This window comes from Mobula hypostoma, chromosome 2, assembly GCF_963921235.1.
Source record: "Mobula hypostoma chromosome 2, sMobHyp1.1, whole genome shotgun sequence".
In the NCBI taxonomy this organism is placed as follows: Eukaryota; Metazoa; Chordata; class Chondrichthyes; order Myliobatiformes; family Myliobatidae; genus Mobula; species Mobula hypostoma.
In genome coordinates, this window is record NC_086098.1 from 86,716,963 (window position 1) to 86,739,245 (window position 22,283).

At 41.4% G+C, this 22,283-nt stretch overlaps 1 protein-coding gene across 2 annotated transcripts in view; it reads left to right on the forward strand.

Moving 5' to 3' along the window:
- cog2 (component of oligomeric golgi complex 2) overlaps positions 1-22,283 on the forward strand; it is a 67,330-nt gene that overhangs the window by 39,696 nt on the left and 5,351 nt on the right. For both annotated transcript variants that reach the window (XM_063039927.1, XM_063039928.1), the window contains exons 13-17: positions 6,889-7,092; positions 7,662-7,734; positions 9,811-9,953; positions 12,603-12,742; positions 18,259-18,439. In XM_063039927.1, coding sequence (XP_062895997.1) covers positions 6,889-7,092; positions 7,662-7,734; positions 9,811-9,953; positions 12,603-12,742; positions 18,259-18,439 — 741 coding nt within the window. The remainder of the gene's footprint in view (positions 1-6,888; positions 7,093-7,661; positions 7,735-9,810; positions 9,954-12,602; positions 12,743-18,258; positions 18,440-22,283) is intronic.

Here is a 22,283-nt window from a genome sequence, read left to right on the forward strand (position 1 = left end):
TCTCCATAGATGTTCCCTGAAATGCTGAGTTTCTCCAGCATTTTGTGTGTATTACCCTTTGAATTTGGTTTGCTATTTCCTGTTTTTTCAAATTTTATTTAGAGATTCAGCACGGTAACAAGTCCTTCTGGTCCAGTGAGCATGTGCTGCCCTTTTACAGCCATGCCACCAATTTAACCGACTAACCCTTATGTCTCTGGAATGTGGGAGGAAACTGAAGCACACAGAAAACCCATGCAATCACGGGAAGAATGTACAAATTTCTTACAGATAGTGGCTAAATTGAACTTAGGTGGTTAGACTGTCATAGTATTATGCTAAACACTACATTACTTTGGAGCCTCTATTGCTTAGGGTTTTCCACAGCCGCTGTCAGTGATGCTCCTTGTAAATTAATACAGATTTAAGCCTTTCTGCCCAGCTCATTAACATTCAAGATAAACAGCAATAGCTTTAACATTGGTCAAGTTGGCACCCTGCTGGCCACTCCTTGCCAAATTAACACAGTTTGAATCACAACCACAAACTTGCTTTCCCTGGTTTAATCATATTTTCAAGTGCTTGAATCCCAATCCATAACCATTGCCTTTGTTAATTAATCAGCCATGTCAAAATCTTTACTGGAATCTAAAGATATAATTGGTGCAATCTCAACAAGGTCTGGCATTTTTCCAGAACTCTAGTTAATTTGTTGGACAAACTCTCGTTTTCCTAAATGTAAGTGGACTCACACAGATTATATTGATTCAGCTTTTGAATACTTTTGACATATAATAGGGAAGTAATCTTTTAAATTAGTGGTGACTTTTCAGTGAAACTTGCTTGATTTTCATTTCTTTATCTACATTCAGCACTACAGTTGAGATAATTGTTAAAGGATAATATCAAAGAAACATGGATAAATTTATGATTTATCTTTGAACAGGCAAAATAGGAAAATAATCTCTCCTACATCAAAAAAGCAGATTGTGTAAGTACATTTTAGCATTGCAAGACATTAAGCTCCCACATGTGAATGGGAGATACAGTGGCATAGACCTACATGGGAATGGGAGGTTCATAGGTCTAGACCCACATGGGGACGGGAAGTTCATAGGTCTAGACCCACATGGGGATGGGAGGTTCACAGGTCTAGACCCACATGGGGATGGGAGGTTCACAGGTCTAGACCCACATGGGGATGGGAGACTCACAGGTCTAGACCCACATGGAAGCAGGAGGTGCACAGGTCTAGAACCACATGAGGATGGGAGGCTTACTGGTGTGCATCAGCAGATCATTTCAATACAGCGCTTACTTCACTCTCCTCATTAGGAGGAAAGCCTATCCCAAGAATTGGTGTAACCATATTAAAGTAAAGAGCAGAGCTTCATTTCCTTCAGCGCTGCTAATCAGGACTGTTGCCATCCTTTATAATTTACTAATGACAAACAAAATAATCTCTTGCTAAGGCAGAATTTTTACATCACTTATTTGATTTTAAAAATCTTTTTCATTCTTTTATTGTCACATTGCAACAAAACAAAGAAAGAACGAATTTCTCTATCAAATATGTACTTAATCCTTACAGAGTATGAACTCCACTGTAGCATAGTGGTTAGCACGACGCTATTACAGCTCGGTGTGTTGGAGTTCACTTCCGATTTCTTCTGTAAGGTTCTTGTGCGTTCTTCCCCCTGAATGTGTGGGTTTCCTCTGGGTGCTCTGGTTTCCTGGTTCAGTCCAAAGACATACTGGACTAGGTTAATAGGTCATTGTAAATTGTCCTGTGATTAGGCTTGGGTTAAATAGGGGGGTTGCTGGGCAGTGGGATTTATTGGGCTGGAAGGGCCTGTTCTGCACTGTATCTCTTTTTTAAAAAAAGTAAACTAACTCGAAAGGCAAATGCTTGTTCCGATAATTAAATATGTATTAATCTCAGCCTGTCACTGGGCACAGCTGAAGCTTATTTATATTGGGCATTCTAAGCATGAACATGACTGGAATAAAACCTCCAACCAAAACCAATGCAGCTGTTCACAGTAACATATAACTTCTTAATGGACCTCACACACATCTCACACGCACACTCTTTTAAGTTTACTTGCACTACAGTAACTGTGCAAGAGTTTCTTCACATTTTTAAATTCCAAGAATTATATACTTGATGGAATGTTATGTTGAAATTAAAGGGTTATCTGGATTACTTTTCTACACAAATGAGAAATCCTAACTAGTTAGGCCATGGTCTGGCATGGAAACACCAATGTTCAGTAACAGAAAAGTCTACAGAAAGTGATGGATACAGCCCAGTCCATCACAGGTAAAGCCCTCGCCACTATTGAGCACACATACGGTGCATGGAGCACTGCCACAAGAAAGCAACATCCATCATCGAAGATCTCCACCATCTAGTTCATGCTGTCTTCTCACTACTACCATCTGGCAGGAGATACAGGAGCCTTAGGTGCCACATCGCCAGGTTCAGGAACGGTTATTACCCTACAATCATCAGGGTCCTTAAATGGTGTGGAGAATTTTAATCACAACTCTGAACTGATCCCACAACCTACAGACTCACTTTCAAGGACTCTGCAATTCATGCTGTCAGGATTATTTATTTTTTATTTGCACATTTTGCCGCCTTTTGCACATTGATTGTTTGTCAGTCTTTACTTATGAATAGTTTTTCATAAATTATGTTGTACTTATATGCAGGAAATGAATGTCAAATTTGCATATGGTGCCATATAAGTTCTTTGATAATAAATTTACTTTGAAATTTGGAACTCTTTAAGATGGCTGTAGTTGTTGGAAATTGAATGGAATTGTTCAGATTGGATTTGTTGGTTTCATGTTCGGAAAGCGTAGGAAAGCAAAGGATGAAAAATTACTTTTAATAAAGTTCAGCCACAGTTTGGTTTTTCTGTGGTGCTGATTGAAAGGCCTGTCCCAAATTCCCATCTAATTGGTCACTTTTCAGAGTCACTGCACCCATCCAACATACTATGATAGAGACTATTTCCCATCCAGCTTAAAACAGAGAATCCACTGCAGCTCTCATCCTTTCACAAAGTATTTGCAAATATTCACCACTTTTAGCTATGTGAGATCTTTTTTCAATTCATTCATTTTATTGGGATGTGAATTTTGCTGCAAGAGTGAGCATTCATAGCCCAAATCCGTTTGCCCTTAAGGAGATTGTGGTGAGCCAATCACATTTTATTTACTTGTGCACTGCCACCACACTGTTCTAAAGTTTGAACAAAGAAATGCCATTTTTATACAGTAATGACTAGAAGTTACGGATATTAACTAATTGGTAACCTTGTATAAATTCCTTATTTGCGTAATCAATCACCAATCACACTATAATAATACAATTATTAATAGCCAATAGATTCTCCACATTAAAGGCCAATAATACTCCTGAATAATTAAAGTAACTGACCAATAGTAAGTATAGGAATGAAAGGGTTACTGTTTGAGGAATGTCTGACAGCTCTTGGGCTGTATTCCCTGGTGTTCAGGAGAATGAGGGGGGATCTCATTGAAACATTCCGAATGTTAAAAGGCCTGAACAGATTAGTTATGGCAAAGCTATTTTCCGTGGTAGGGGAGTCTAGGACAAAGGGCATGACTTCAGGATTGAAGAGTGTCCATTTAGAACAGACATGCAGAAAATTTACTTTAGTCAGAGGGTGGTAAATCTGTGGAACTTGTTGCCACGAAGGGCTGTGGAGGCCCAGTCATTGGGTCTATTTAAGGCAGAGATGGACAGATTGTTGATTAGCCAGGGCATTAAAGGGTATGAGGAGAAGGCAGGGGAGTAGGGATTACTGGAAGAATTGGACCAGCCCAAGATTGAATGGCAGGGTAGACTCGATGGGCTGAATGGCCTACTTCTGTTCCTATATCTTATAGTCTTATGGTATCACCCTAGAATCTTCATTTTCATCTTTTATCTTGTCTCAGTATGCCAAATTGCTCCAGTCCAAATCTTGAGTTGTTTAATGTGTAATATGGTCTCATTGTACCCCTTTCTGTCGTTCCTCTGTGTTTTTCCCCTTTGGTTGTGGTTGATTTAAGCTTTTAAGAAAAGATCAAGATGAAGAATGATTGCATCACTGGCACAGGAAGTTCAGCAGTATTCGCAAAGCAGATATGGCTTCTTGCATATCTACACAGATTGTTCAAAAGATGCAGTGACAGGTCATTCAGGTGTTTCTGTTTATGTCCAAATCTTTCAGGTGGCTTAAGAAAAGATTATCAAACAAAGTATCGGTTTTCATGTCTGAGTGACTGCTATCATTTTAGGCTTAGAATCAGTCAAAGAAGTACGCAATGATTATATACTTTGGTGCTCTGATTCATTCTTGGTCTTGCCATCTATTTAAAAAAAACAGGTATTTCAGATTGTAGGCCAGACATTCTCCTTGAGATTGGACAACAGCTGTTGAGGCTGCAGAGTCTGGGCTTGTGTGTTCATTTCTTATGGGTTCCTTCCTATGTTAGGTTTGAAGGAAATAAAGTGGCCAACATTGTAGCCAAGCAATCACTTAAAATTAAGGATGTAAATGTTGTGAAGCTTTTACATAAAGGGAAGATGAAAGTCACAATTAAGAAGTCTATTCGATCACTGTGGCAACAAAGTTGGAATGAGGAACAAAAAGCGTGGCATTTGCACAAAATTCTGAGATGGTGGGAACTCAACTGGGAGAAGGGAAGAAGTTATACTTGCATGCTTACATATTGGACATACTAGGCTGAATAATTCCTTGTTCAGAACTAATATGCATGATATGAGCATTTGGAGGGATTGCACTTGTCAAGAAAGTGTAGCATAGATCATTTTAATGTGGTTCCCATGAGGTGCAAAGAAAACATCTAATTGCTAAGTTGAGATCTCTGTGACAGACAAAGTTTGACATGAAAAGTGTGTTAGGATATCACTGCCATTGTATATAAGTGTACATTTGACTTTATGAAAAGCATTAGACTTATTTGAGTTTTTTTGGGGGGAGGGGGAATCTAGTGGGTATACTTTCTGTCTCTTTGCTCACACTCAAACTCAGTAGGTGACGGCGACGCACTTTATGTTGGTCTGCCAACTGCCATTAAACTTTACTAGAAAATGAAGAAGATGGCTCTGGTCCCTTGCTGTGCAACTGGAAGCTATGCTCTTCAAAGACCTCTCTTACCAGAGCTGACTGCACACTGTCAGTAAACTAGCCTAGCCTAGACATTACCTTAACCCTTGCCTTGCTGCAGCTTCCACAACTCTTCCAACTACTTCAGTCTTCTGGTGAAGATACTTAGTGCATTTGGGTAAGGTTTTCCAGGATTTGGAGCTGACAACACTGAAGGACTAATGATGTATGTCTGTCTGAAGGACACAGCTACTAAGGGTTCCTGTAGGTGATGGTAATTCCATGTCCTTGAAGCCCACATTCTTGCTGATGGTAGAGATTATGGGTTTGAAAGGTGCTGTTGGCGTTGCCTTGAAGAGTAACTGTGGGCAGTTTATAGATGATACAAAGGGCAGCCGGTGAGGGAGAGAATGAAGCTGACTGGGTTTCTTTCAAACTTTATGTTGGGTGAACAGAATTGGAGCTTTGTTTACCCGGAAAATTGGAGATAATTTAATTGCGCTCGGAGGTGTCAGAAGATGAATCACTCACTACAGGGTGCCCAGTCTCTCACCTGTTCTTCTAGCTACAATACTTATGAGGCTAATAATAAAAAAACTGCAAATGGTGGAAATCTGAAATAAAAACGGAAAATGTTGGAAAATCTCAGCAAGTCAGACGACATGTAGAAAGAGAAACTGTTAATGATTTTTAAAAAAATATTTATCTGGCTGGTTAAGTTGAGCTAATCAGTAAATCAGTCAGGACTTTGTAAGTGTGGGACTTGATAAAACCAGTTGAAAGTCAAGTGTTGGTGGTTACACTCATCTTATTTAAGATATCCAATGTAAGGCTTCTTTTTGTACAAGTGTTACTTGCCACTTGAATGTTAAACACCTAAAAATTAGCTTTATTTGTCACATGTACATTGAAATTAGAAAGGTACAGTGAAATGCGTTTTTTGCTTCAAACGCCCAACGGTCTGAGGACAGCAGAGGAAACCCATTCGGTCATAGGGAGAACGTACAAACTCCTTACCAACAACGGCGGAATTGAACTGGGAATGCTGGTGTTCTAATGCATTGCCCTAACCACTATGAGATGTGCTACAATTGATTCAAATGATACTAAGCTCCACATCTGTCCCCATTATCTATCTTTCTGACTTTATCCAATTTGCTCTCAATGGGTATAAGCCCACCCTTTTCTTCCCTTTGGAGCAACCTTTTTTGATTTCAAAGTGTGCTTTTGTATCATAGTGATTCAAAGTTCAAAATAAGTTTATTATTAATGTACCTGCGTTTATCACCATATACTGCTCTGAGATTCATTTTCTTGCAGGCGTTCACAGTCGGTCAAAGAAATACAATAGAATCAATGAAAAACTACAAAGACTCACAAACAACCAATGTGCAAAACAGGTTAAACTGCAAATACAAAAAAAAACAAGTAATAATAAATAAATAATACTGAGTACCTGAGTTTTAGAGTAGTTGGAAGTAACTCCATAGGTTGTGGAGTCAGTTCAGTGTTGAGGTCAGGGAAGTTATCCACACTGGTTCAGGAGGCTAATGATTAAAAGGTATTAACTGTCCCTGAACTTGTTGGTGTGGGACCTAAGGCACTTGTACTTCCTGCCCAGTGGTAGCAATGATAAGAGAGTATGGCCTGGATGGTGGGGGTCCTTAGGTGATGGACGTTGCTCTCTTGTAGAATCATTAAATTCTCAGTTTCCCTTTCCTACCTAACATTTGGTTGCATATATTTTCTTTTTCCACAGTTGAAAACTGCATCATCAGACAAGGACCTTACTCACCATGGGATCAAACCTATGCCAACCTTTAGCAACAGTGTGTCATCCTCTTCGAATGGAAGTGGTGAGGAGCTGGGAAATGGGCAAGCTGCTGATGTGAAAACTGTTCCACCTCTCTCTGTGAATCAACTTGTATACCTTGTTGCTGATTTGGACAAGGTTGAAGAGCAGGTATGGGAAAACTAATTTCATTGTATTTTCGAGAAGCGTGCTTTCAGTTTTAGAACTGTCAGAAACTTACATTGTCCTTGAAAATGACTTGTTGACGTTAAAGTGCATTTATATTGGTCACCACTCCTCCATCAAAAGTGAGATTAGCCTTTGAATTCATTTTTTCCAATTTACTAAATTGGTACAGTCAAATCTGAATCTTTATCTCCGGCTGCGGGTCTTCTGTTTGGGCGTTGGGGAGGCAGTGAGTCCTGTATGCCCTTATTGGAATATAGTTAACTCTGCTGCATTGTAGACTGTAAAAATCACCCCAACTTTATGTCATTGACAAGAAAGGAGAGTGAATTGAGTCAAAGTTTCTATTGCTAATTGTGGACTCTTTGTAGTGCCCTCCATGGCCAATTGGCATTTCAACTTTTATTCCTTGGATAGATACATGAGCAATGGTCACCGTGATATTATACTGTAGGTACAGTCCTATCAGGGTCTATATCTTCTTGGGGTGGGAGACAATGTATGTGCACAAATGCAGAAAATGTCTTACTTTGTCATTAAAATTTTTTTTTCAGCTTCCTGGCCTTTTAGATCTGATTAACCCAAGACTAGAAAATATAGGGTTTCAGAATTTCCCTCTCATTTCTGGTAAGACCTTTTAAGAAAAAATCGAGACAATTGTTGAGTGATGTGGGGGAATGATCACTTTCCTTCATGATTTTGATCTGCTTTGTACTACCATATTGTTTGAGGTTGACCAGGGAGAAAATCTGTGAGGATTTCAGGGTTTATTGAAGGGTTGGATTAGTGTCTTTCTGTATAAGACTTTGCTTGTCTCTTTCTGTCTAATTTAATGATTGATTGATTGATGGAAACATAATCATATGGCAAAATTTCAGTGATTTTGTTTCAACGTTTAACCGTGCTTCCAATTATTAAATAAAGAAGAATATTTGTGTATTGTAGTTTACAATCTTAGGGTTGTATACCAAATAGCTTTAGAATCAATAAACTGCTTTTGGAATGTAGTGGTTTTTATAGTTTAGGGAGTACAGCTACCAATTTGCACATAGCCGTGTTTTTGGTAGTAATTGAAGCATACACTTTAGAAAATCAAGCTCTTTGCATAAGACCGTGGAATCTTTTGCACCAAAATGAAAGTCTGAACAGGGCCATGTGATAAGCTAGATGGGTATTTTTTCCACAAGATGTTTGCTCTAAGCAGGGTGGAGCTATTTCTTTGAAATATGGCATTTCTCACCTTGTTGCTGCCCTCAGTATCATAATGGTAATTACAGGTAATCTGGTCAAACCCTAGACTTGTAACCATAGGTTCCTAATCTAACCTAATCCTATGCTAACCCAACCCAACCATAATTGCCTGTTTGCTCGGGAAATGCAGTTCCTTTCACATGTATAGGTAGAATAAAGACTTAGCTTGATTAAGTCTTTAAAAAATATTATAACACTTTTGCAAAGTGTCTTCTGTAATTTAAAGTGACTATTCTTTCAGCACACAAAGATACTTCACAAAGCTATGTGAAGTAAGCATCTTCAGAACAGTTGGTGATCTCCCTTCTCTTGGCCAAATAGTACCTTCGGGTTTTTAATAGTCAGCTAAACATCTAACCAATAGGACAATGAAAAATGGCATCTGGAAGAATGTGGTTTCCTCAGTGCCTCTTTCAGGTGTCAAGCTAAATTATACCCAGATCAGGAGATATTAAGGAGAGAGAACCCAATCCTTTATTTGTTTTATTTTCTGCAACAACTTGCTTTCTTAAATCTTGACTCATGTTGCCTCTGTAATCCCATGTGAAAAGAAATTTATTATTTCTTTTTACTAAGACCATAGTTAGACCCCACTTGGAGTACTGTGTTCAGTTCTGGTCACCTCATTACAGGAAGGATGTGGATACTATAGAGACAGCACTGAGGAGATTTACAAGGATGTTGCCTGGATTGGAGAGCATGCCTTATGAGAATAGGTTGAGTGAACTTGGCCTTTTCTCCTTGGAGCAAAGGAGGATGAGAGGTGACCTGATGGAGGTGTATAAGATGATGAGAGGTATTGATCGTGTGGATAGCCAGGGGCTTTTTCCCAGGGCTGAAATGGCTAACACAAGGGGGCATGGTTTTAAGGTGCTTGGAACTAGGTACAAGGAGGATGTCAGAGATAAGTTTTTCACACAGGGAGCGGTGGGTGTGTGGAATGCACTGCCTGCAACAGTGGTAGAGACAGATTCAGTAAGGTCTTTTAAGAGACTCTTAGATAGGTACATGGAGCTTAGTAAAATAGAGGGCTATGAGGTAGGGTAATTCTAGGCAGCTTCTAGAGTAGGTTACATGGTTGGCTTAACATTGTGGGACGAAGGGCCTATAATGTGCTGTAGGTTTTCTATGCTTCTATGTTTCTATTCCTGGTAGCGAACTCATAGACCAAAATCATATCCTGTCCTGACGAAGGGTCTCGGCCTGAAACGTCGACTGCGCCTCTTCCTATAGATGCTGCTTGGCCTGCTGCGTTCACCAGCAACTTTGATGTATGTTGCTTGAATTTCCAGCATCTGCAGAATTCCTGTTGTTTCCTGTCTCTTGTCACCACTTTAAAAAAGGCTGTGAAGAAAGCAGGGATCAAGTTATCCTTGAATTAAATATTGGCTAATTGATTATTCCCCAACTGATGTTAGTGTGTAATTGTGTTTATATTCCTCTCCCTATCAGAGGCACTGGCAGACTCTCAGACTTCTGTGAAAAACACTATACCTGCATTAAGTGATAAGATTGTTGAGGAAGTGAGCGAAGCCTGTTTCAGTTATCTTAAAAATGCTTCAGAAGTTCCCCGGCTCTACCGGAGGACTAACAAGGTGAGTAGTTAACAATTGTTTTGGCTTGTCATCCTTGTTTTTATTTTAAGTGGAAAAAATAAACATCAAAAGATGAACGTTATTAAACAAGGAACAATTACAACACAACCCTTAAGGACCGGATGATCGATCTGGGCTCCAATATGTAGTGACTTATCATCACAACTATTTTCTTGCCCGTAATTGCAACAATAAAATCAAATCCTGTAGTTAGCTGTAATTATGGCACATAATTATTTAAATTCACTAATGTTGATATTCTCTCTACTTAATTTCTGAATTTCTACCAAAGGTGTAATTTTCAGTTCCCAAAGGATCCTCCTTATCTCAAATGTTCTTTGAATTTCCAAAGGCCCTTCCTACAACATTTTATGCCGATTGTTGCTGCAACACTTGCACCTACAATTTTAATTGTAATCCCTCTTGGACTCCATTTCTTCCCCTTAAATGAGAGCCCCCTCACTAAGTTACTGATGATAGGTTATTAACCTGAAATATTAACCACTACCTCTGCTGCCTAAGTGTCTCCAGCAGACAATTTCAATATGTCCAATATGTCTTTAGCAGCAAAATATACCATAATTTTTACAGTGCTAAAGGGTACTTGGTGGTGCCATTCACCGGATTACTCGCAAGTTGAGAATATTTTTCAAATTGGGTGTTGTTTGTGAATTATAAACAAGGGGTGGGAGGACTGGGTAGGAGAGATGATGATAATCTCAATGCACAGGCTAAAGACCACCTTGATAATTTAAATTATTAGATGGTATATGGAGGAAGAAAGATACAATCAAACAGCTTAAGAGATGAAGTCTCAGAATGATGATAGTAGAGTTTCTTTATTGAGGTCATTTTGTGTTCTACCTATGAATTGATAGTTAATTCAGTGTAATTAGTTATTAGAAATTTCCAATGCACAAAAAATTAAATGCATGTCTAGTCTAGAAGTAACAATTGAGTGAAAGTGTGGTTCTTTCAGTCAAGAAGAAAAAAAATGCAAAGAAATGGCTGAGACAGTAGAAACAGTGATACTGTGGGATCAGACAACATTCCATCCTCAGTATGCTCCCCAGAACTTGCCATGCCTCAGGCTTACCCAGTTCCAGTATAGTTACAGCATTGATATCTGTTAACAATGTGGAAAATTGCCCAGGCACCCCTGTCACGAAAGGCAGGAGAAATCCAATCCACCTATTTACCCTTTTTAAGTCTATTGATTATCACAGAGTGATGAGAGCCACCCTCAAAGCACATTCACAAATACCTTACTTAAATTTGAACAGGAAGTTAACTGGACCACTTGCATGTCTGCTATTGATACAAGCATTGTCAGAGATTGGGTTTTCTGTGACCATTGTCTACTGTGGGGCACCACGGTAGCGTAGTGGTCAGCACAACGCTAACACACCTCAGAGTGTCTGAGTTCAATTCCGATGCCATTTGTAAGGAGCCTGTACGCCCTCCCCCTGTTGAACGCATGGGTTTTCCCCAGATGTTCCAGTTTCCTTCTACAGTCCAAAGAGGTATCAGGTGGGTTATTTGGTTTTTGTAAGTTGTCCTGTGGTTACGTTAGGGTTAAATTGGGGTTGATGGGTGGTGTGGCCAGAAGGGCTGATTCTGTGCTGTATGTCTGAATAAGTAAATTCACTGCCCTTCCTGACTCTCAAGACATAATTGTCCCAAGGCACAGGTTAGGAATGTGAAGGAATGCTCACCACTTGCTTGGATCAGTAACTCCTAAGAAACTTGACATTATCCAGGTTAAAGTAGCCCTCTTGTTTGGCACCCCATCAACCACTATAAACTTTCGTTCCCTCCATTACCAGTAAACCTGTAATATATACTATACCACCCACAAAATGCACTGCCTCTGCTCACCTAGGCTACTCCAACAGCTCTTCCCAATCTCAGGACCTCTACTACCAAGAAAAGCAAGGGCAGCAAACACCCAGGCACACCATCTTTTGCAGGTTCCCTCCAAGTCATACACCATCCCTCTTTGAAAATATATAGTCTGTCCCTTGTTGCTGGGTCTAAATCCTGAGAGTACCTTTATTAAGGAGGTTCAAGTAGGGAAGCTCATCACTGAAATCTTCAAATCTTGAAAAAGTGAATAGGTGAATTAAAAGAAACATGCACTGATCTGAATGGAGGAAGATTGATCAGGGCACCAATAGACAGTACTGGAAATGTTATCATTTATGTTCTAATATTGTGGTATTAGCTGCAGCATGGTTAGTGACATCACGCTGGTTGGAGTTAGCGTTGAATCCCAGCCCCACTCTAGACACTTGACCATTTAATCTGAATTGGCAGCTCCACTGCTGGTACTGACAGAGTGTTCTTCACTTGAGTGTAAAGTCTTTCGGAAGAGTAAAAATAAACCACACCTAAGGAGGATGTAAAGGATTCCATAACATTATTTTAAAGAAAATTGAGAGAATTTTATTTGCTATTTTTGCCAATATAATCCCTTAGCTAACATCACAAAGATGAGTAAACTAACAAAAACATTAATGGATTACTGTGCAGATGCTTTCTGAATTTACCTGGCTTAAACCTATAATCTCTCCACCATGTGATAAGGTCCATCCTTTTTGTCATGAAGTTTGTGTCTAAAGATGTTTCATTGTGTTTTGTTTTGGTCAGGAAGTGCCCACCAAGGCTTCCCTGTATGTAGAGAATGCTTTGAAACCTCTGTACAACCTTCAGAGTCAATATAAAAGTGTCGTAAAAGAAAACAGGATACAGGAGTGGTTATCGTGTGCTCTTAGAATTAGCACGGAAAGGTAAGCATTTCATGGTATATTGTCTCCTAAGTAGTCCACTTTATAACACTGCTACAGTATATGTCCTTCTGAATATCCAAAGTGCAGTGCTGAGGAAGCCTTGTACATTGGAAAGGTCCTTTTGATGTGCTGAATTGTATTCAATTGTATTCAATGTGCTGAATTGAATGTTCGGTGGATGTTAACAGTCATACTTGATGGGCTGAATCGCTTGATTCTTCTCCTATGTCGTAATCCCATGACAAATTTGAGAAGAGCACTGAGCTTTTCTGGTTATGAAATCGCTTCTTCACATTTCCACCAAGAATTCATTTCATTGCTGTTTCTGAACATTTATGGTGTCCACCTTTCAATTAATAAGGCACACAGCTCTGAATATCCCTCCCTAAATCAGTCTGCTTTTCCACCAACTTTTAGAACATAGAACAGCACAGCACCAGACAGGCCATTCGGCCCATGATGTGATACGAATCATTATACTACTAAAACTCTCATGCTCTGTCTGTCTGTTTGTCTGTTTGTGACCTCCAATCAGCGCAAACGCTGCATTACAGCGGCACTTTTTTTGGCTACATCGAATTAAAATGCGCTAACTTACAGCGTGTAGGCAAAGTTCAGGGTTATATATCCGTATAAAATTGCTCATTCGCCAAAAATCTACAGGCTGGCTTTCACCCGAGACCCAATCAGCCATCATGGAAATCGGGATGCCACAGCCTGACGCATGCGCACGGCCAGCCTCAGCAGCTTAGAGGCTTTGGTGTTACTGCTTCCTATCTTCTATCAAGCATTAGGGTAAACATATATGGATAGCCTAATTATGCCGCGTGGAAAGAGAAGGGGGAAATTATGGTCAAGAGATGATGCCAAACGTCATTGGGAAGCGGCAAGGAGAGGGAGAGAACAACAATCGGATGAGGCCAGAGCCGCACGACTCCAGGATCAGAGTCAGGACAAAAAAGGTGAGAGAAGACGAGACAGAGGAGGACAGACATGCACGTCTCCAAAATGACAACAACAGGCACAGATGGAGGAGAGAGGAAGAGACACAGGAGAAAAGGAAAGATCAACTCGAGAATATGCGACATAGAGTAATTATTGCGAGAGTTGCTGAAGACGACAATGGCTGCTTTCGACGACAATACCTCGACAGAGAAAGAGCAAGGTAAAATGCACGACGCGCATGCCGTCACATTTCTGCTGATGTTGGTTTGATGACCAGGGTATGCCCTCACTGTCATGCCTTCCTATTCACTGGAGAAACCGCACATTTCTGCTGTATGAAGGGACAGGTCAGGATAGGCAATTTGCAGCCTCTACCTAATGAACTCCTCAATTTGTACAGTGATGATGAACCTATTGCAAACGAGTTCAGGAAGAACATCAGACAATACAATTGCCTCTTCCAAATGACAACCTTTGGTGCCAAAGAAGTCATTCCAACTAGGAATCGATGGAATCCTTCTGTGATTATTCAAGGCCAAATCCATCATTACATCGGACATTTAATTCCAGACCCAACCCAGCAAGCCCGATTCCTTCAAATTTACTTCATGGATACTTAGTGCTCATTCTGGTCACATATTTGTCTTGCTATGCATCTTTCTTCTTTAATAAGCTGAGTTTTTCTTCTTTAATTTCCAAATCAAAGAGATAACAATAGCATTCAGGAAAATTTAATGTTCATTCTGGTCACATCAGACCGCACTACCCTTCTCTCAAAGGGTGCACCAACGGGTCACCCGGTTGTCTAGTTTATACTAAATGTGTTTCATCACGATGGCCTCCTCTACTGTAAAGATGAAGCCACACTCAGGTTGGAGGAACAACACCTTATATTACATCTGGGTAGCCTCCAACCTGATGGCATGAACACTGACTTCTCAAACTTCCATTAATGCCCCACCTCCCCCTTGTACCTCATCCGTTATTTATTTATTTATATACACACACATTCTTTTTCTCTCTCTCCTTTTTCTCCCTCTGTCCCTCTCACTATACCCCTTGCCCATCCTCTAGGCTTCCCCCCCTTCCCCCTTTTCTTTCTCCCTAGGCCTCCTGTCCCATGATCCTCTCATATCCCTTTTGCCATTCAACTGTCTAGCTCTTGGCTCCATCCCTCCCCCTCCTGTCTTCTCCTATCATTTCGGATCTCCCCCTCCCCCTCCCACTTTCAAATCTCTTACCAGGTGTTCTTTCAGTTAGTCCTGACGGAGGGTCTTGGCCCAAAACGTCGACTGTACCTCTTCCTAGAGATGCTGCCTGGCCTGCTGTGTTCACCAGCAACTTTTCCAGCATCTGCAGATTTCCTCGTGTTTGCCTCTGTAATGGCAACAACGTAGTAACTCAGTGTACTAGCAACGACATTGTAATTCCATGTGCATAATCCCACTCTACTGGACAATCTGAAAAGCCCACCTTTTTCAAATTCAGTCCTTGGGCTATTTTACTATGTCAAGTGCTAAATAAATGCAACATTCTTTGTTGTATCAGAAGGAGATCTGATCTTAGATTGAATATATTACGGCTATTGAGAGTTTGTTTTTGGTCTGAAAATAGCTAACAATAATAGCAGAACTGATCCTTTATGTTCTTTTTTGAGTGAGTGAGTCGATATAGACACAGTTAGGTAAACATGTACACCTACTCATTAATGCAACTATCTGAAGAGCCAAGCATGTGGCAGCAACTCAACGAATAAAAGCATGTAGACATGATCAGAGGTTCAGATGTTCTTCAGACCAAATATCAGAATGGTGAAGAAATGTGATCTAAGTGACTTTGTCCATGGAGTGATTGTTGGTGCCAAGCAGGGTGGCTTGAGTATCTCAGAAATTGGTGATCTCCTGGGATTTTCACATACATCTATCTCTAGAGTTTACAGAGAATGGTATGAAAAACAAAAAACATCCAGTGAACAGCAGTTCTGTGGGTGAAAACACCCTATTAACAAGAAGAATGGCCAGACTGTTTCAAGATGTCAGGAAGTATGCTGATAGGGAATAGATCAGCACATGGAATTATGACATTGTAGCCATTAGTGAGACTTGGTTGCAGGAGGGGCAGGATTGGCAGCTCAATGTTCCAGGGTTCTGTTGTTTTAGATGAAATAGAGCGGGAGGGATGCGGATGGTATTACTACTCAGGGAAAATGTCATTGCTCAATCAGAACAGACTGGAGAGCTCGTCTAGTGAGGCTTTATGGATAGAACTGATGAGTAAGAAAGGTATGAAAGGTAGGAACAAATGAGATACTTGGGGAATGTAAGAAATGCAAGAGAACACTTGAGAAAGAAATCAGGAGGGCTAAGAGAATGTTTGAGCTTATTCTAGCAGAAAACGTGAAGGAGAATCTTAATGGATTCTACAGATATATAAAAGGATTGAAAGGACAAAATTGGTCCTCTGTAAGAACAGAGTAGTAATCTATGCGTGGAGCCATAAGTGATGGGGGAAGAACTGAAGTGGATATTTTGTATCTGTATTTACTTGGGAGACAGACACAGTCTACAGAATTGAGTCACAGCAGCAGCGAGGCCATGGACCCTATACAGATTACAGAGGAGGAGGTATTTGCTGTCTTGAGGCAAATTAGGGTGGATAAATCCCCAGAGCCTGACAAGGTGTTTTCTTGGACTCTGCTGGAGGATGGTGTTGAAATTGCAGGGGCCCTAGCAGAGAAATGTAAACCACACTTAGCCACAGGTGAGGTGCCAGAGGGTTGGAGGATAGCTAATGATGTTCCATTGTTTCAGAAGGACGCTAAGAACAAGCCAGGAATTTTTAGGCCGGTGAGCCTGACACCAGTCGTGGGAAAGTTATTGGAAAGTATTCTAAAGGACCAGATATATGAGTATTTGGATAGACAGGCACTGATTAGGGATAGTCAGCATGATTTTGTGGTGGTAAGTTGTGTCTAACTAATCTTAAAGAGTTTTTCGAGGAAGTTATCAGGAAAGTTGATGAAGGAAAGACAGTAGATATTGTCTACGTGGATTTCAGCAAATCCTTTGACAAGGTCCCACATGGGAGGCTGGTCAAGAAGGTTTAGTTGCTTGGCTTTCCAGATAAGTTCATAAATTGGATTAGACATAGACTTCACAAAAGAAGTCAGAGAGTGGTAGTAGAGAGTGGTAGTAGATAGTTGCGCCTCTGACTGGAGTGCCACGGGGAATGGTGCTGGGTCTGTTGCTTATCATCTATATCAATGATCTGGATGATAATATGGTAAACTGGATCAGCAAATATGCAGGTGACACCAAGAATGGAGGTATAGTGGACAGCACGGAAGACTATCAAAGTTTATAATGGGACCTGGACCAGCTGGAAAATGAGACTGAAAAATGGCAGATGGAATTTAATGCAGCCAAGTGTGAGGTGTTTCACTTTGGGAGGACCAATCACAGAAGGTCTTACACGGTGAGAGGTAGGGCACTAAAGAGTATGGTAGAACAGAAGGATCTGGGAATTCGGGTCCATAATTCCTTGAAAGTGGCGTCACAGGTAGATAGGGTTGTAAAGAAAGCATTTGGCAACTTAGGCCTTCATAGATAAAAATAACCAGTACAGGAGTTGGGATGTAATGTTGAAATTGTATAAGATGTTGGTGAGGTCTAATTTGGAGTATTGTGCACAGTTTTAGTCATCTATCTGCAGGAAAGATGTAAATAAGAGTGAAAGAGTGCAGAGAAGATTTACAAGGATGCTTAGACCTGAGGTACAACTAGAGGTCATGGGATAAGAGTGAAAAGTGAAATATTAAAGAGGAACTGGTGTGGCAACCTCTTCACTCAGAAGGATAGTGAGAGTCGGAATGAGCTGCCAGCACAAGTGCTAGATGTGGGTTCGATTTCAACACTTAACAAAGATTTGGATAGGCACATAGATGGGAGGGGTATGGAGGGCTATGGTCCAGGTGCAGGTGCAGGTTGATGGGACCAGGCAAATTAATTGTTCAGCACAGACTAGATGGGCCAAAGGGCTTGTTTCTGTGCTGTAGTGTTCTATTACTCTATGAAGGTGACAGTAACTCAGATAACCACACATTACAACAGTGGTGTGTGCAGAAGAGATCTCCGAATGCACACGTGAAGTGAAACTTTGACATGGATGGGCTACAGTAGCAGAAAAGTACATCGCCCTCCACTCCTGTAACTAACAAAGTGGCCACTGAATACAGTGGCTTGAAATAGGGTTTAGAAAGTCTTACTGATAACTGTTAAAATAACCATTCCTTTGATGAACAGCAATGGTGGTACTTAGAATAGATGATTTGTCAAAGGGCAGTTGTTTTAATTCACAAAATTGCAATTAGTTTGAAGGCACTTGGTTTCTGTTTCCCAAAGTCATAATTATTGAAGAAACAGTGGTAATTAAGACTGGTCCTAAAGTGAAATCTAGATGAAGGGAGGATGATTAATCATGATTAATGTCATGATTAATCAGTGGCACTTTTAGAGCACAATGTCAAGGGAACAGTTGATCAATAAACTCATGCTTCTGCTTTTTTTCTCAAGGTATTATGAAACGGTTTCTGATGTCCTAAGCTCTGTTAAAAAGATGGAGGAGAGTCTCAAACGACTGAAGCAAGCAAGAAAATCTGCAGCTCCAAGCAACATGGGAACAAACAGTGGCATCAGTGACGATAACAAAATCAGGTTGCAACTTGCTCTGGATGTCGAGTACCTGTGGGATCAAGTAAGTCACCTATGATTCCCTAGTCCAATTAGGTTAGAAGAAAATTTTATAAATCCGATTACGTGGTATAAGATCGTAATACTTAAGTACTGGTCGGTCGTAGGGAAAGAGGTGCTGATTTTCAGTTTTGTTAGACTTTCGCAGTTTCATTTAAACTAATTCAAAAGGCATGTGGTTTATAAGTACAGCTCACTTATTAAGAAAGTTACATCTAGTACAAAGAAGTCGTACTTAACAAAGGGGATTGTGATGCTGAATCTGTTCTGAAGACCATAGAACTCCTGTACTCCTGCAACACCACCCCAGCCCTAGCAGGGGAAGGAGGATATAAGCAGCAATAATTTGTGAATTTCATTAAATGCAAATTTATGTTACCCCAAACTGCTGTAATGTTGGGTTACTGTTTAACCCCTCATTTGTGGTGTTCTGGTGATAAGAGATGGAGATGCTGCCCTCAGATCAGGGATAAGACAGGCCTCAGGTTAGGAAGCGTTGTGCCTTCCTGTGCCATCAGGAAAGCAAAATGAGATTATTCACAGAGAATATACAGTCACTTCTATGACACCAGAAACATGAGGCATTCAGACCTAATGGACTACAAGTCCACGCTGCATGTCAACAACAGCAACACTTCTCTATCTAATAGTCTGAATGTCTTTTACGCTCGGATTGGTGCATGGAACGATGTTCCGGCAGGGAAGGCCTCCTTGCCCCTGAGAAGCAGGTACACGTCTTGTAGCAGCGGATACAAGGAAGACCCTGCCAGGGTCAACCCATGTAAAACTGTGGGGCCTGATAACATACCAGGTCAGGTGCTGACGGACTGTGCAGCCCGTTTAACTGAGTTTCTAACATCTTCATCATCTCTCTGGAGCGATCCATTGTCCTCTCAGGCTTCGAGGTGGCTACCATCATCATAGTGTCCAAGAGGGCAACAGTAACCTGCCTCAGTGACTACCGTCCAGTGGTACTGACCTCAACAATAATGAAGTGCTTTGAATGACTGGTTATGGATCACATTAAATCCCATCCTCCTGCTTCATTGGATCCTTTCCATTTTGCCTATCACTCAAATCAGTTCACTGATAATGCTATAGTGTCTGTACTGCATTCCTGTCCCACCTGGAAAATCGTGCCTCATATGCCAACATGCTGTTTATTGACTTCAGCTCAGCATTCAGTACGCTCATATCTCAGAAGCTGGTGGGTGAACTGTCCTGTTGTGTATCAACACCTTTCTCTGTAACTGAACTTGTTGACAGAATGGCCACAGCCAGTCCATGTTGGCAGAAATATATCTACCTCTATCACGCTGAGCTCTGGCGCTCCCCTGGGCTGCATGCTCAGCCTGCTGTTGTTCACACTGCTGATGCATGACTGCATTGCTGGATCCAGTTCAAACTAAACCAGCAAGTTTGCTGATGACAAAACTGTGATTGGCCTCATCAACAACGATGACGAGAAGATGTACAGAGAGGAGGCAGAGCGGCTGGTAGAAAGGTGCGAGCACAGCATGGACAGCACCAAAGAGGTGATTGTGGACTTCAGCAAGGTGCAGGGTGACCGTTCCTCACTGCACGTACACGGCTCCTCCATGGAGAGAGTTAGGAGCACTAAGTTTCTGGAAGTGCACATAACGGACAATCTCGCCTGGTCCCTCAACACCACCTCCACTTCTGGAAATGATGGAGGCGAGTGACATTCCTTTCACCCCACCCCCCACCACCAGTTTTAACAGTATTTACCGGGGCACCACTGAGAGAGTCCTGACAAGCTGCATCACTGTCTGTTACGGCAATTGCAAGGCACCTGACCACAAGTTCCTACAGAGAGAATCCTCGGGGTCTCTCTTTCACCCATTAGAGATATTTATCAGGAGCACATTAGCATTGTCAGTGATCTTTTCCATCCGTCCAGCAATCTCTTTGACCCCCTATCATCAGGCAGGAGGTACTGTAGCATTAGTACAAGATCTGTTAGGATGGGAAACAGCTTCTTTCCCCAGGCTGTAAGACTACTGATGGGGTGTATGGGGTGTCAGGGAGGGGTAGCACCTCTGGTGGGGGAACATGTCGCATCCTTTTCAAGGCGGTTAGTCCACCTTTGGTCCCCACCTGGCACTCAGCTCTCACCTGTGGCTCCCTATAGCTGTTTGCATGCAGCAGTGGCCACACTCCGGGCAACAGCTTCGACAAGCCGGCTAAACCAGGTGAGGGTAGCCGACAGGTCTCAACCCTCGGTGAGATGGGGAGTTGTCTATCCCAGCACGTGAAGACAGACTCCGGTAGATTGAGCGGATGAGACCAATGGAAGGTCCAGCAGTCAAGAAGGCGGTCTTTGCAAGTGTTGTGGAACGTGTAGAGCAGGACAAGACATTGCGCCTAGCCCCGTCTCCAGCCGTCTCGACTCTGTCTTGCCAGTGGATTCAGATGGGAATTGGGAAGAGAAAGTGAGGCTGACGCTGCACAACTCTCCCTCACTTAAATCCAAATCACGCGCTAGTCTCGACACCATCTGATGTCAAGGTCTGCATCGACGTCGGTGATGGACTAACAAGACTACTGAACTCCCTGCCACCACCCAGATCTCAACTTGTATCATGTATGCACCTTAATATTTGTTAATTTATTTGTGATAATATTATGTAATAAGGTCTGGAGGGATATTGTCTCATTTGATCCTATACACGTGTACGCTTAAATGACAGACAACAACGGACCCAGCACCGATCCCAGTGACACATCACTAGTCACAGGCCTCCAGTCAGAGAGGCAACCATCTACAACCAGATTCTAGCTTCTTCCTTGAAGCCAATATGTAATCCAGTTTACTACCCCATCTTGAATGCCAAGCACTGAACCTTATTGAGCAACGTCCCATGCAGGATCTTGTTAAATGCCTTGTTAAACTCCATGTAGACAACATCTACTGCCTTGGCTTCATCAACTTTCCTGGTAACTTCCTTGAAAAACTCTTTGATTGGTTAGACACAACTTACCACACACAAAGTCATGTTGACTCGCTAATCAGTGCCTGTCTATCCAAATATTCATTTATCCAGTCCTTTAGAACACCTTCCAATAGCTTATCCATTACTGATGTCAGGCCCACCGAACTCTAATTTCCTTGCTTATTCTTAGAGCTTTTCTTAAACAACAGAACAGCATTAGCTATCATCTAATCTTCCAGCGCCTCACCGTGACTAAGTAGGTTTCAAGTGTCTCCACTAGTGCAATTCTCCGCACAGCAGTTTCTGCACTAACCTCCCACAGGGTTCGAGGGAATACCTTGTCAGGCCCTGGGGATTTATCCACCTCAATTTGTCTCAAAACAGCAATTCCTCTGTAATTTGTATAGGGTCCATGACATGCTGCTTCATTGCCTCTCTTCTATAAACTCGGTGTCTGTCTCCCAAGTAAATACTGATGCAAAAAATCCATTTAAGATCATACCCATCTGCTTAGGCTCCACGCATAGATTACCGCTGTGATCTTCCAGAGGACCAATTTTGCCCCTTGCTATCCCTTTGCTCTTAATATATCTGTAGAAGCCCTTGGGATTCTCCTTCACCTTGTCTGCTAGAGCAACTGCATGCCTTCTTTTAGCCCCCTTGATTTCCTTAAGTATTCTCTTGCATTTCTTACACTCCTCAAGTACCTCATTTGTTCCTTCCTGCCTATACCTGCTAAGCACTTCCTTTTTCTTAACTAGGGTCTCAATATCTCTCAAAAATAAGGTTCCCTAAATCTGTTATCCTTGTCTTTTATTCTGACTGGAACTTACAAACTCCGTACTCTCAAATTTTCGCTTTTGAAGGCCTCCCACTTAGCAAGTACACCTTTGC